At 46.2% G+C, this 16,834-nt stretch overlaps 1 protein-coding gene across 1 annotated transcript; it reads right to left on the minus strand.

Annotated features, from left to right (window-relative positions):
- Nucleotides 1-15,426: 15,426 nt before the first annotated feature.
- LOC136535192 (uncharacterized) lies at nt 15,427-16,324 on the minus strand. The gene has a single exon (XM_066527492.1). It carries the CDS (start codon nt 16,210-16,212, stop codon nt 15,769-15,771), a length of 444 nt encoding a protein of 147 aa, XP_066383589.1. The 5' UTR covers nt 16,213-16,324; the 3' UTR covers nt 15,427-15,768.
- Between the last annotated feature and the right edge of the window lie 510 nt (nt 16,325-16,834).

A 16,834-nucleotide genomic window follows, 5' to 3' on the forward strand; every position in this document is an offset into this window, starting at 1 on the left:
GCTCTATCATTTTAGTCTGGTAATCTATCTTTGTCACTAATTTTGGACAATGCAAATTTTGAATTTCAGAAAATGACAACTTCAAACCTGATTTTCAACCACTAAATGATTTCAGCTGTAAAGGTGATGAATATAAAAGTTGTATAACTCGTCAAGATGTCCAACTTTTATTTTGGTCATTTCTTCATTTCATAAAGTGCTAAGTGCTTATTTTAAGTGTTTCAATAGTAGTCCGAACATGTTACAGTAGTAATAAGTGCCTGTTTCAAGTGTCGACATGTTACAGCTGTGTTTAGTAGTAATAGAGTGGATGTTGCAATATGTTCATATGGATGTTGCAAAGGGTAGTCTCACACACATGCATAAATGTAGTCTCACACATATACATAAATATATAGTCTCACACACATACATAAATATATAGTCTCACACACATGCATAAATGAAGGCTTACAAACACACACACTTACACAAACACTCCACGTTCAACAACTGCTAGCCCGCTATAACAACTTTTCCCTTAACACCTTTTCGTTCCCATGGCAATGTCTTTAGGCAGTTTCTTTTCCACAACACTGATCTTCTTAGGAAAGTCTATGAATAGCGGCATCTCATTGTAGTTATTATAAGCTTCAACATCGTCCACACCATCAACTCCGATAATGTGTTGTTTCCTAGAGGCAACCACGTGCTTTGTCTTCTTCTTCGGGGGAAGGTTACTTTATGGGTCAGGCATATAGAAAACTTGTGCGACACATGAAGCGAGCACCCAAGGGTCATCATGGTAGCCTAGATTCTCGAGGTCTAGGACTCTTAATTTGATATCGTTCAGTTTGTGCTGTTTGATCCAGCGGCATCAAAACAGGGCCACCGTTATATCCCTTCCATAGTCAAGTTCCCATATCTCTTTAATGATGCCAAAGTATTGGATCTTTTGCCCCACTCCATCGAGAGCTTCTATTCGAACACCACTATTTTAGTTCACATATTTACTATCCTTTGCGTGGGTATAGTACGTGTATCCATTGATGTCATAAGCTTTCCAAGATGTCACTTGTCTCGATGGCCCCTTCACCAACCCACTGATGGTAATAGAGTCTATGGTTTCTCTAGGAGGTATGTTTTGTTCCTTCAACCATGTAGTTAGTCGTTGCTTGTGCTGTTTCATGACCCAATCATCTGAACAACCATTTCTCTCCGCCATAATGATAGCCAAGTGTTCATCAATGTACGGTTGCATCAGTTGTGTACTCTGCAAGACACTGTAATGTGCTCGACTCACTTCTTTGTAATCATGGTCGATGAACACTTTTCTACCACTGGTGCCCTTCCCAGCCAACCTACCCTTGTGACAAGAATCGGGTTTACCAATCTCTTTCTGTACTTTTAGGTACTCTTAATAGCACTCGACGACTTCTTTAGTACTATAACCCTCTATAATGGAGCCCTCTGGTATGCTCGATTATGCATGTATCGGCTTAAAACTGACATGAACCGCTCATAGGACCACATTTCATGCAAGTAGCAAGGGCCCAACGCCTATCTCTGATGAACCATGTGAATCATGAGATGTGGCATTATATCAAAAAATGTAGGAGGTAAACACATCTCTAGTTGGTTTTGTGTCTCCACCACAAATTCATGTAGGTCACTTAACTCTTTCTTGCCAATCGTCTTCTAAGAGATCTTCGAAAAGAAGTAGCACATGCGGGTGATGGCCATTTTCAAGAACTCTGGCTTTATAGCCCTAATTACAATAGGTAGAAACACTGTCAGCACCACATGACAATCGTGAGCCTTGTAGTGTGTTATTGACAAGTCCTTCATCGACACTAGCTTCTTCACATTTGCTAAAAACCCAGTCGAGACTTTGACCCCCCTCAAGAAAGTGCATATAGCTCTCTTCTCTTCTGGTATTAGGTTGAAGCACATCGCAGGTAGAGTGTATTTTCCATTAGCCTCAGGTACCGGGTGAAGCTATGGCATCACATTTAGTTGCACCATGTCTTTCTGTGATTTTAGACCATCCTTTGACTTGCCTATGTCCATCAAGGTAGCAATGAGACTCTCAAAGACATTCTTCTGCATGTGCATAGCATTAATGGCATGGGGGACCTCCAAGTCTGGCCAATAAGGCAGATACTAAAAGAAGATCGATTGTTTCTTGAAAGGTACGCCTTCGATAGGAGGTGTGCTTCTATCTCTATTCGTCCCATCTAGATTCTTCTTTTCATAGATGACGCGTATGTTTTTCACCATTCTGTACATGTGTTCTCTGTTATGATGTCTCTCTAGAGGGGGTTCAATCTCTAAGGTGTTGTCATAAAATCTAAAGAACAATTTGTTGTGGTACTTGTCACTTGTCTTTAAGAAGCATCGGTTTCTTAGGTAAACTATCTTCTTGGATGCATCCAGGAACACCCATTTAGTACCATCCAAGCAAACTAAGCATCCCACCTTCCCTTTGATCTATCCAGACAAAGCAAACAGCGCGGGGTAATTATTGGAAGTAACAAATATTATTGCTCTATATATAAAGTCCTCCTTTTAGAATGCATCGTACATTGGCTCCCCATGCCTCCATAGCCTCTCCATTTCTTGCATCAAAGGCTCGAGGAACACGTCTATATCAATGCCTAGTTGTTTAGGGCCAAAAATAAGAATAGTGAGGAGAAGGTATTTTCTCTTCTAACACAACAATATTGGGATGTTGTACATGATCAAGATCACTAGCCAAGTGTTGTGGTCGCTCATCCTCTCATTGAAGGGATTCATTCCATCGGTGCTCAAGCCAAACTATACATTCCTTGGGTCATCGCTGAATTCTTTGTGCTTCTCATCGATCCTTTGCCACTGACTACAATCAGCTAGGTGTGCAATCTTATCATCATCCACCTTGAGCTCATCATCCCACCAAGTCATGAGTGCGGCTTCTTGAGGGTTTAGGAAGATACGTCTCAAGCGGTCGGTCACTGGCAAGTACCACACTACCAAGGCATGAATTCTTCTCTGCTTTGCATCGTTGGCTAATGGAGTGTCCTCTGGGGGCTGAGATTCTTGTACCACCTTTTTCGTACCCTTCTTATTCATCTTTTTCCCCATGGAGGCTTTGCCCTCACTGTAAAGGTCATTGTTCTTGTATCGGCTGGCCCCACATCGGGGATATTTATCCAGTGACTTGAATGTTTTGCCACAAAAAAGGATACAGTGGTTGGGACATGCATGGATTTTTTTTAACCCCCATTGCCAATGGACTTATGACCTTCTTCGCTTGGTATATGTTGGTGGGAACTGAGTTTGGTTGTGGCAGCACCCATGACAGGAGACGCAATAGATTATTGAAACTACAGTCTGACCAGCCATACTTAGCCTTCAGGATGAGTAGCTTAAGCACAAAACGTAGCAATGTCCAGTGTGTTAGACAACCCTTTTCAACACCATACACAACCTCCTTTGATGCTTTTTTCACCCTTTTAAAATTTTCTAGACCTTTCAGGCTCTTTAGTAAAATCTCTGGTCTAAGGGCTCGAATCATGTCCTCCAAATCATCTTCATCCCTGACACGTGCTCCGCCATCATTATTGGCACCACCTTCGTCATTACCATCCCAACCACCAGCATCACCACCTTGTTCATTGCTAAACTCGGGATCCATTCGTGCATCAAGCTCTGCTGAATATTGGGACAAGGATTCTAGGGTTTTGTCGTCGTATTCCTCCTCATCCTCGCCATTAACAATAACCATTTCACCATGATAAATCCACACTATGTAGTCCTCAACAAATCCTCGCATAATCAAATGTGATCTGATGATAGTCACATCTGTCCATGCCATACGGTTCTTGCACTCTTTATAGGGACAAATAATTATATCCTTATTCTCTGTCAACATCGTTGCATGCTTCTCTACGGCTTCAATAAATTTATCCACCTCTTCACATAATCCTACCTTGAACCTTAATGAACCATACATCCAAGAGTTCCTGTACTCCATCTTTTACAACAACAAAACAAACATTAAAGGACTACTTATTCAGATATATATAAAAATGAATCAAATTAATAATTACTTGAGAATAATTGTATATACTTTAGATACATATATGAATATAAATCAAATATAATTACATGAAGCATACAAACACACCATGGTAGAGGAAAATTAATTAATGGCCTATTTATCCATAAATAATTAAAATACATATTTGTTGATTACAATAAACAATTTCAAAGACAACAATTAGCAACAATTATATTTTACCCAATATCTTTCATGCAAACCCTAGTCCAATTTCATCAAACATAAATTTATAAAAACAAAATTAATAAAAAAACCAAACCCTAGATCTAGATCTAGATCTACATGCACATGAAACATCCATAAAACTAACTAATTGTACATTAAAATCAAGAAACATGGACCAAATAAGGGTATGATCTTGTTCCCCTACCTAATTTACCCTAGTACATTCAAAACTTGGGTCTAATTTGCTTCATAAGTAGCTCAAGCACCATAGAAGAGAGAGAAAAGCAAAACTCTAATTACTCACTAACCAACCATTAAAACTTCCAAAAAAAGTGTGGAATAGTATTTTCTTACCTTCTACAACCTCTCTACCAAAGGATTTGAGACCAAAACCTTCCCCCCTTAGTAGAGCAATTTTTGGGAGGTGCCCAAGGCCTCCCAAGCCTTTTTTTCTCGGGTAAGAGTGAGTGACCCAAGGAGGAAGAAGGGGGTTGCAGCCTTTTGTAGGCTGGTGATTGAGCCGCCCCTACAAATCGTAATACCGGGGGTGGCTAGTGAGTGAGCCACCCCTACAAATTGACCCATTTGTAGGGGCGGCTCGTATCACCAGCCGCTCCTACTATGCCATTTGTAGGGGCGGCTGGTCTCGTGGGTCCCGAGCATGCCTACTGTAGGGGCGCCTCCATCCCTAGCCGTCCCTACAAAAAATTTGAGCCATTGCTATAAACCTTTTCTATAGTAGTGGCAGTTATTTTAGATAAATAGAGTAAGAGAAGATTTATCGAGTTGAATAAGGTTTCTGAAATGATGGAGCCACCATCCATTGAGAGCCAAGCTTCCGCAGAGACTAAGTTAATTCGTGCATGCACACACGACATGGTTCATGCACATTTCCTATACTTTGAGCCTAAAATTAATGCTCTTCTTAGATGATGGCTTCGAGTTCGAGATGATGATTGTTGGAGGGAAGATATGTTCTTTGGCCTTTGAAAAAAAGATTAGGGGAGACATACTAGATAGATGAAGGAGATGGGCAGAGTTTGGGTCAGGGAGAGGCACAAGAGTAACGTGACGACACTAGGTCGTAGGGATAGGGCAGGGCGAGGGGGACGCTGTGCCCAGGGGTCGTTAAGGATGAGGCATGGTTAAAGATGATTCAATAGCCGCATAATAAAAATGGACGCGGTAACGCATGGCCGTGCGTGCGTTAGGCCAGCCACATGGTCGCCTTCCTCCTCGCACCCCACCCCTGCCTTCATCCGCCTCACCATTGATGCTGAATCCATCCGAAGCAGCATCGTCTATGACTGTCGACGCTGGATCCGCTCGAAGCACTACTGAAGCTCCACTGATCTGCCCACCGCCCGTGGCGACCTCCTTCTTTCCCTTACCTCTCCCGACGTCCACCAAGGCCATGGGTGCCTCCGCCCTAACCTGACCTAGTGGCCTCCAATGCTACCAGAACCCTAAAGTCATCCCCCACCATCCCCATTGCCTGGTCGGGCTGCCTCCCCCGATCTCCTTCTCTTCTAAGTCTGCCAGAGTTGAGGAAGAAGGAGAGAGGGAGAGAGAGAAGGCCGTCGGAGTTGTGGAAGATGTTGTTAGACGCGGACATCGGGGGTTGGGGAATGGGAGATGGGGGAGGTGGGTGTGTAGTGCGCCTAAAAACAAGCCGCATGGTATGAAGTCTTTACCAAATTCAATTACTCTGATTTGTCGTCTAAAAGAAATGAACAAACAAAAAACAGGCACGTAATGTAGAGTGTTTCCCTTATTAGCGTGCGGCCGCCATTAAGCAATGATCAAACACATGGCTGACTGGCAATCATCCACACACATCATCACCCTACATATGACTCTCGGAGTCTCCATTGATTGCAGCGTCGGCTGGCCGGCCATTCGGTCAGTGCGCACAGTAGTCCTTGTACAAGCATGGCCAGGTGTAGGACCCACCACGACCCTTAGCGGTGCACTGGCTGCAGCTCTCATAGCCCGTGTTGTCCAGGTTGAGGACGTGGTTGCTGATGTCGCCATCGCTTGCGCCCAGCAGCAGGCCACCGAGCTTCGGCACCACCTCGTCCTCCACCAGTCGCTGATAGTGCTGCTACCACTCGTTACTCCGAGCACCGTCAGCGCTGGAGACCCTTGTCTTCGCAGCAGGGCTGCTGATGATCACCATCCTGGTGCCATTGTACTTGCCGCCGCCAGCAGTGGCTGGGACGGCATATGCGATGAGGACGAGGAGGAAGAGGACGGCGAGGGGTAGGCTGCTGCTGGCTGCCATCATGTGCACGACCGATGGATCGACTCAGTTATTTCTATGGTAAGGTTGTGGTCATGCACATGGCACCTCGTCTGGCGGTCTAGCTAGCTAGCACTACCGGAAATAGCCGCTTTGCCTAGTGTCACAGGCACTCGGCAAAGCCCAAAAAACACTCAGCAAAGGGTTTACCGAGTGTAACACTCGGCAAACAGCACACGGCATCTACAGTGCCAGCAAACGGCTCTTTGTCGAGTGTTTTCTATCGGGCACTCGGCAAAGACTTTGCCGAGGGCTGAAACTGACGCTCGGTGAAAAAAGTAACGTGACGTAGCGGAGACAGTCACGGCCCATTTGCTGAGTGTCAAATCTCGGGCACTCGGCAAACATTCCTAATTTGCCGAGTGTTAAATTCTAGGCACTCGACAAACTTTGATTCTTTGCCATGTGTCCTAGTCTAGGCACTCGGCAAACACTTCCTCCTTTGCCATGTGTCCTAGTCTAGGCACTTGACAAACTTTGCTTCTTTGCCGTGTGTCCCAGTCCAGGCACTCGGCAAACTTTGCTTCTTTGTCGGCTGTCCCAGTCTAGGCACTCGACAAACTTTTCTTCTTTGCCATGTGTCCTAGTCTTCCTCATGACATAGAATTTTGGCTTCTTTGCCGAGTGTCATAGCGCAGACACTCGGCAAAGAAGCCATTTTAGTCCCAGAATGCATAGAATTTTGCCATGTGTACACTTTGCCAAGTGTTTTAACCCTGGCACTCGGCAAAAGCCTCTTTGCCGAGTGTTACACTCGGCAAAGCTACCACAAATAATCAGTTTATTAGGTTCGGTTACAGCCACGTACCACATTCAAATAAATATCACATCCATCACAGATAGTTCACAACAGGCATCACAGACAGTTCATATAGATATATCGACAACACATAAATGCAAATAAACTTCAGAATAACAAGTAGGTTCATTCACAACCACAAGTAGTCATAGGTAATCCACAAATGTAAATACAAATAAAATCACAAGTAGTCACTTAGGCCATGAGTTCCACTATGATAGGGCAGGGTCATGAGGCTCATTCGATGCCGCCGATTGATGCTGCACAAAGGAGAAGAGATTGCATGTGTGAGACAAGATTAAACAACACGTATGGTCTCTCTGCTGCCTAACTAGTATAACCCTTACAACTATTAGCAATATCTTCTCAGTCGCATTGTACTCTAGTATGATTGCTTAAGTACTAGTTGGTAACAAACATATAGCATTAGTCACTAAGTTTCTAGTGTCTTGGCATTGTTGTAAGATTGATTCTGCATAAACTAGATTATAAGGTTGTAAAGTGACTCACAGTGCCTGAAACAGTATTTGGAGCAGGTTGAGGAGGAGGGACTGGAAACGGTGGTGGAGGTTGATGTCTCGTCTGAATGGATGGTCAAGAGGGAGGAATTGTCAATGTTTGTCGAATGAAGAATATTTGCCACCCTTCGTCAACCAAATGAACATCAGTGACGCCTTGCATACTGGGCATGAGAACTTCCCATGAACACACCAGTCGCAGAATATCCCATACGTCGGAAAGTCATGCAGGGAGTACTGGTACCAAACATACATTTTGAAGTTTGTCTTTGTAGCTCGGTCGTATGTCCATACCCCTTCCTCCCAAGCATGGACCAAATCATCAATCAGAGGCTCCATGTACACACTCATATTATTCCTTGGGTGTTCAGGAATTATCAACGACAAGAATATGTTCTGTCGTTGAAAGAGGACGCCAGGGGGGAGATTGATAGGGATAACGAACATGGGCCAACAAGTGTATGAGGCAACCTCCATTCCATAAGGATTGAACCCATCTGTTGCCAGCGCAACACGTACATTACGAGCCTCTAGAGCTTTCTCACAATGAATCATATCAAACCTTGTCCATGCTTCACCATCGGATGGATGCACCAGCTTCTCAGGATTGTATCGACGTCCGTATTTGTGCCATGTCATCTGTTTCGTGGATTCCTCAGTCATATAAAGTCGTTAGATCCTCGGTATGAATGGAAGGTACCGTAGGATCTTCACGGGGATGGCGAGCTGCCTCTTCTGACCATCACCAGAGTCTACCTCTAGGAACCTAGATGATTTACACTTCACACAGTACTTTGCTTCTGCATGTTCTTTCCTAAATAAGATGCATCCCTTCGGACAAGCATGTATCTGCTCATATGGCATCTTAAGTGCACAAAGGAGTTTCTGTGCCTCATACATGCTCTTTGGCAGGATGTGACCATCTAGGAGCAGACTACCAACAACTGTCAGCATAACATCAAAGGCTTCTTGACTCAAGCTAAATTGGGACTTTACGACCATTAGACGTGCAATGGCATCCAATTGAGAAACCTTAGCATGCCCATGAAGGGGTTGTTGTGCCACAAACAACATATCGTAATACGCCTTTATGGTTGGCTCTGGCTCCTCCTCCCTATGTCCTTCATCAAAGTGTGCTTCATGATAGTCATTTAACATGTCTCCTACCCCAGCATTAGCATCATAATCCTCGATGTGTTGTCTCACGACCTCGTCTCTCACACGATCGGATTCACCATGGTAGATCCACCGGGTAAGTCCACCGTAAATCCATTCTTGCAAAGATGTTTACCCATGACCACCTTTGTTTGTCGACGCGTGTTTGCACAAATGCTGCAGGGACACCAAGTGTCACACGCTCCTTTAGCCCTTGCAAATGCTAGTTCCAAAAAAGCATTGGTCTTCTCAATGCATTCATCTGTGAACAAACCCTAACTAGAGTGGCCCGTGTACATCCACTCATGGTCATCCATCCTCTAACATATCAGCAAGTAATATAAAAATCAATTGCATCTACAGGTTCCTATACTGTCTAATAGGTGAAGATAGGTCCTAATCCCACCCGAGGATATGTAGATGGGGTTAGTTTCCATGCTCTACTCTAATCCGAAATAGAATTTCGGCAGCACCTCCCCGCTGTTCTCCAAATACACGTCCTGGCAGGGAGATTGTGTATTCGGAGAACAATAGGGAGATGTTGCTGAAACTCTGTCTTGGATCCGAGTAGAGCATGGAAACTAACTCCACCTACACATTCTCAGGCTGTCCAAAAAATGTGGACAATTTGAAACAGATATGGTTATAGATATGCAAAGATCTGCATATTTCCAAAAGTATCTCTTCGAACGGGAGATGCCTAGCTAGGTTATGTGATATACGAACATGATATGGAAAGAGGGGTGTAGGATGCCTCACCTTGCTTGTCCAGCAAAGTGACGAGTCGAGGACGGTGGGGAATAATCCTTGCAATAGCCTCTCCTGCAACGAATGAATATAATAGTGTCAATCGTAAATTTTGGCAGCACCTCCCCTACACGGTGAGGTAACCAAAACCTGCAACAAACCAACGGCACGATGGCCGACAACCACATACACATCAAACCAACGGCACGATGGCCGACAACCACATACACATCTTATACCTTGCAAAACCACGGCAAGTCAAAGGTGTGGGGCGGCGGGAGGGCAAGGCGAACGGCGACTGCAGGGCGGGGCAGGGAGCGGCGGCCGCGTAACCTATTAAAACATAAAACAAGCCATGTCACTTGTCTGCTGAAATTAAATCAATCTTGGAAGTCCATATCCAATACATTAGACAAGTACAAACCCCAACCATTCTAACAATAGTCCAAGGAAGGACTTTATCTGGGAGAGTTAATTTCAGCCGTAGCAAGACAAGGTTGTAGCTAAAAGAAACTAACAGTCAAGCATGGCCCGCTTCTTTTTCAGTTTATATAGCTTCCGTCGATATTATGAGTTAACTAACTATGCTCAATTGCCAGCCTTGTTCTAGTATGACCTTGTGCTCATGTTCTGTTCTTCTCTTGCATGTGTACAGTCTCGTGTCGAAGCACGCAGTGAGCAGTTAGATATGTATATGCAGCTAGATGTTGCTACTGATGTTTATCCTATGCATGCTGGTGAGAAATTTAACATGGTTTTAGCACCTACTCTGAATTTGGATGGCACTCCAGATACTGGATACTATACACAGGTGATTAATTTAGCCGTTTTGTGAAATTTGCATCATGTAACTTGAATTTTAATGATATTGATTGATGCAATGCAGCATCCAGTTAATACTGTGTCTTGGGTTCATATGATATCCTCAATGTGCTTTGGGTCTATATGATACCACCAATGTTCCTTTTTGCAGGATTTCATTTTAGCTGATGAGGTGTGTAGATAAGATCTAATTAACATAAACTATATAATTTTCAGGCTGGTAGAAAAACTGGACCGGGGGAGGGCGCCGGCTGCGGGGGGGCTACCCGGCGAGGGGGCGGCTAGGCGAGGGGGACAACCCGGCGATGGCCGCTGGGAGGCAGGGGCGCCGGGTGGCCGGGCCACCGTGCGGCTGCGGGAGGGGCGTCGCGCCGGGGGCCAGCGCGTCGGGATGGTGGGGGCCGCCGGCGGCGGCACGGGAAGGCAGGGGCCTGGCGCCGCGGGGCAGCCGCCCAGCAGCGGGGGGTGGCGGCCCGATGGCAGAGGGCGGTCCGGCAGCGCGGGGTGAGGGGTGGCGGTCCGGCGGCACGGAGGGCGATCCGACGGTGCGGCACGGTGTGCGTGTGTGCGAGTGAGTGTGTGAGTGTGTGTGAGTAAGTGTGCGGCCGGCTAGGATAAAAACCAAAGGGCTTTGCGAGTGCCCGCGATTTGGCACTCGGCAAAGTAAAGGTACTGCTGAGTGCCAGATTGCGGGCACTCGGCATTGTTTTTTTTTTCAATTTTCAACCGATACAGTACTGGTAAGTGGGGTCGGCTTGGGTATATTACCGAGTGTCCACTATATGACACTCGACAACTATATTATTTGCCGAGTGTCGTGTAGTTAACAGTCGGCAAAATAAATTGATATTTCATGCCCACCTATCCTCCTTCTTCATAACGTGTTTTACTAAATTTGTTATGATGTAATTTGAAAATACCTTATCAAATTCACTCAACAATGCATATTTGATTTTTCTACGAATATTATTCCATTATTTCATGCGGTTATAGCTCAAATTTAATTTATATCAATTAAAATTCTATAATTGCAGTTAATAAATTAAAATTATCAAATGGATCCAAAAAATTACCAAAATTTGACGTGAGCCAATCTATGTTGTCTATTGCCTATACAAAAAGTTTTGAAGTCAAATCCCAATTCGACCATCACTTTGATTCCAAATCTTACCGAATCCTTGTCAACGCTACGATTCTTCTTCGGAGATGCTTCGGTTTGTAAGCGTCGTACGTGACAAATTGTGCGAAACCTTCTCAATTTTTTACCACAGCCTCCACGTATGATATCATGAGATTTTGACAAATCTTGTGATTTTCAGACTTCGTTTGCTTTTTTTAGAATTTAAAAATCATTCGGCCACACATTTGTGGTCGTGTTTCCTGAACAAAATGTTCGAAATTTATTTTCATTTCCCGGGTAAGGCCTCAAAATGAACTCAATAACATGAATATCATTTTTCCACTCATTTTATTCCATTATTTGAATCACTTGCAATTCAAATTTGACTTAAACCAAAAAATCCTCTAAATGCAATAAATTAATTAAATATACCAAACAGATTGAGAAATATATCAAATTTTAACATGTAGTACAACATGTTGTATGTGGAGAGTAGAAAAAGTTTAGAGGGCAGGAGAGGAAAAAAAGTTTTGGCTTTGCTGAGTGCCTATAAAAAACACTCGGCAAACTTATAATTTTGCCGAGTGCTGGGGAAAAACACTCGGCAAAGTAGCACTTTTGATAACGGCCAGCACGCCGTCAGACGCCCGTCGCACGTCCGGTCACGTGATAGTATTTTGCCGAGTGTCAAGTCATTGCTGAGTGTCGTCTTGTTGTTTGCCGAGTGTCTAATATACTACACTCGGCAAATTGGGTTTTTTACCGAGTGCAATATGTATGCCAAGTGTCTTCTTCACTACACTCGGCAAATTAGCTCTTTGCCAAGTGCCCGATGAAATGCAATCGGCAAACAAAAAAACACTTGGCATATTTACTGTTTCTGGTAGTGTGGGTCGTATGAGCCTTAATATAGAGCGTGCACGGTGCACAAATCGAGGTAGATTACTGTTGCAATCACGAACAAAATAAAGGCTGATAGGGAGGAGTGCACCTTTAGCTTCGAGTATGCAGCGCAATCATTTTGGGGCCATGGCCAAAAGTTTAAGGGGAAGGTGTAGGCACGCGCACTTCATATATAGATCGATATTGGACGAAGCAGCAAAGCATACATGATTAGAAAGGTGAAACATTGTGGTGGGCGTCCTGACTCATGGTGGGGAATCCGCTATATATAGCCCGCCATACTTTACATCACATCTCACCTGCAGCTAGCTAACTTCATCAGCCACGTCTATCTGACGACATGGCATATGCATCTTGGGTGCTGCTGCTGAAACGAAACCCGAGTGGAGCTGAGAAGTGGATGAGTATTCCATGCTTATTGTTGCACAAGTTGTTCAACCTAAGGGTCAGCACTTGGAACTGCCAAGTGCCAAGGCCACTTGTGCCAAAAATGAAGAGGATCGAGGCTTAATTTCAAACAATCAGAAAGTGAAATCAGGTCTCTTTTACTACACAGGCTCCTCGGGCCCGTTAGGGCGGACACCACCTCGCGGCCGCCCCAGCTCCCCGCCCCTTAATGGAGACGGGGATCCCGATCTTCCGTCAGGTGATGGTAACTATCGTTGTGGCGGAGAATGACACACCGATCCGGCTTCAGATCGAAAGATCGAACCCTGCAATCTTAGCACCACAGCTCCTCTGGTTATCAACCAAGTCACGGACCAGGTTGACCTCGCCAAGAAGGCTAATCCCTGCCTGCGCAACGAAGAACACAAGCAAGAACAAGAAAGAACGCAACCAAATTGCAGATGAAAGATTAATCTCACGAGTTGGGGTCTTACAAACCGAAGAACGGCGAAACTGTTTCTTGACAGAATAATCTAAGCAAAACCCAAACCCTAATGGAGGGGCGGCGGCTGTTTATGAAGACTCTAGGGTCGTGCAAGACCCCTGGACATGCCCCTAATGGGCCCAAACTCGATACATGGTCCAACGGATCAAAAGACGGATGTCGCAGTACCCTGGCAGAAACCACTTGGATTAGCTTCCTTATCAAATTAGCTTTCCATCCATATGTGGATCATCGAAAACGGAGTCCGGATACGTCCTGGGTGACCAGTTTAAGGCAGACTGGTCCTGGAGGCCGAGGCAGACTCGAATTCGTGTTGGACTGGGCCTCCGGCTTGTGTTGGACGTCCTTGCTGGTCATCATCACCTCCTCCACGTCCTCTTAGTCCCTTTTGACCCTCTCCAATGTTCCTAAGCAAGATAACATCATTAGGTAGTAGTCTATTCTCAAAAGTATGAAAAGAATCGCTTAAGAACGAGCTCACCTGTAAATTGAGTTGACGCATTCGAGCCCGGGTCATTGGACCTTGCATGACGGTTGGAGGATCAGCTGGTACATCCAAAGGAGTGATGTCCTCATCATCCCTGCCTGCCAGCGACCGTGCTCCTCCGCGCCTCCCGTCTGCCTTCTCCACACCCCTGCTCCCTCCCAGGTTGCCGGCGGCGTCCTCCTCCCCCACCCCGGCGGTGCCCCTCACCCACTCTGCCGCGCGCCCTCCTCCATTCCGGCATCCTCCTCCCCTACCACGGCGTACTCCTCTCCTGCACACCGGCGGCTCCTTCCCCGACCCCGGCGTCTTCCTCCCCCACCCCGGCGTCCTCCTCCCCCACCTCGGCAGCGCCCCTCCCCCGACACCGGCGTCCTCCCCCACAGGGAGCTCCCAACGCTCTCAGATCCAGCAGCCATGGCGTTCCGCGCGCCAGGATCTCTCTGCCCCCTATGTTGCAATTGTATATTTCAATTATTTCAGGAGTTTCAAATGTATGTTGCATTTGTTTCATTTGGATGTTGCAAAAGTAGATCGGGGGGTGTTACATATGTTTCAGAGGCATGTTGCAAGAGTATGTTTTGAGTGTTTCAGATGTTTCAGAGGTATGTTTCATCTGTGTTTACGGACGCATGTTGCAATTGTGTTTATGGATGTTGCATGTGTTTTATTCGGATGTTGCGTATGGTTGCAAAGGGTTTCAAGTGTGTTTCAAATGTGTTTTCAAGTGTTTCAGAAGCATGTTTCAACTGCCTTCAGACGTATGTTCAACCATTGGATTTAGATGTTTCAAAAGTAGATCGGGTGTTGCTTCTCTCCTCCTCCCCCTTCTGCTGCATCGTCTCTCCCGGAGCCGGCAGGGCAACCATACAAACGATGGATGGGCAATGGGCACGGGACGAGGGAGCTCTGTACGGACGAACGCTGCCTTCAGAGCGGGATGGGCGCTAGGCGGAGGGGGCTGCGTAGTCGCGGTTGGGAGCAGGGGTGCAGGCGCGTGGTGACGTGGGCGCGGCGGGCGCGCTCTCCTGTTGCGCGGGCACAGCGGACGCCATTCTGTTTCGACTCCATTTTTTACATAAGAGGGCACGACGGGTTTGCGAACGGGAGCCACGTTCGAACGCAGGCCTAGGACCGGACGTCCGAGCACTAGCCTTGCCGTAATAAAAAAACCAGCCCGTGGGACAAACTCCAATGAAGCTAATCCAGATTTTTTTTTATTCACAACCATAGAAGCAGAATCCCCAGCCAGAACCCACCGCTGAAAAAAACAGACTCACCATCTTATTATTACTATTTACCAGATGGGTCAACAGTCCTTGACATACTGGCCCATTTTTCACTTGAGGCCGACCCATACAACTCATCGGCCTTGCTCTAATGGGCCGAGGCATCTACGCGGTGGGCTGACCTGGGACTGTACTCAAACATGAGTAGTACCTTACTACCCTCATCTACTTGTATTGATAGCTTTTTCTCAAAAAAAAAAAAAAAACTTGTATTGATAGCTGTGTATATATGGCAAGTGAAAATATCAGTAGTGTCAGTGTGTCAGACTGTATAATCCAGAACTAGAACGAGAATAGGGAAGAAGAAGACATGCATATAAGTTGTGAGAGGCTGGATCTCAGCCTCTCTTTGATCATGTAGGTAGTGCGATGGGCTAACACTGTTTAACATGCCAACATATATGAACATACACTCGTTTATTCATGTAACTGCACGCATCACACACGCACAGTAACCGCGTCGTCCCGTCGGAATCGGATGGCAGTGTGGCTCACCCATGCACGGCGCGTGCGTGCCCGGCGGCAGTGGGGGTGTGGGGGCAGTAGTCCTTGAACGTGCACGGCCGGGTGTTGGAACCTCCCGGCCCGCGGGCGGCGCACTGGGCGTGCGGCAGGCAAATCCCCCTGCCCGGTTTCAAGGCATCGTTGGAGATGTGGCCGCCGCCGTTTCCCGCCCCCAGCAGGCCGCCGAACTCGGGCGCCACCTCGTCCTCCACCAGGCGCCGCTGCTGCTGCTGCCGCCACTTGTTAAGCACACCGCCAGCAGTGACGACTCTGCTTGACCCGGGGGCGTGGATGATGACCATCCTGCCGCTGTACTTGTCGGCGGCGGCTGGGGGGGCGGCGGCCACTACTGGAACGGCGGATGTGGCCGCGATAATGGCGACGGCGGTGGCGATGAGGAGGGCGGCGAGGTGCAGGTAGGTGCCAGCCATCGCGCACTGGTGTAGTTTGCTTCTTCGTTTGTACCTCCTAAGGCATGCAGTCGCTTGGGCTGCCTCCGGGCTCCGGCTGCTTCACTATCTGCTTCAGTGCTTCTTATACATATTTTGAGCCCGGCCAACACAGAGTACGGAGTATGCATGATTGGAATCACATCACTAACCGATCCAAATATCGACACTCACAAATTGGCTGATGATAGGTTGTAGGTTCAGAGAGGGAGCAATGTAACATACTAGACGACATACATAGTCATATACAGTGGGAAAATATGATTAAAGGCGCCCTTTGGTGCTGCAATTGAACACCATGCCTATGCTTTCGATCGTGCTAACACTAACATAAGGAGCAAACGGGCCAGGCTAGCGCTGCTTACTTTATCCGGAACGTCTACCTGACGACATGCCACTTGTTGAGCAAAGGCTGCTGACAGGCGGCCAATGACTGACAACATCATATAAATTTCCAAGTGGCATACCGCATACGAACTGTTGCATAATAATATTATATTGCATACTCCCTCCGTTCCCTAAACAACTGTGGTTTTTAAAATGGTTTTCGTGCCGTAAGTTTGACTGAATTTGTAGAAAATGCGTCATTTGTATCTCTAAATAA

The sequence above is a fragment of the Miscanthus floridulus genome, unplaced genomic scaffold (genome assembly GCF_019320115.1).
Source record: "Miscanthus floridulus cultivar M001 unplaced genomic scaffold, ASM1932011v1 os_2615_1_2, whole genome shotgun sequence".
Taxonomy (NCBI): Eukaryota; Viridiplantae; Streptophyta; class Magnoliopsida; order Poales; family Poaceae; genus Miscanthus; species Miscanthus floridulus.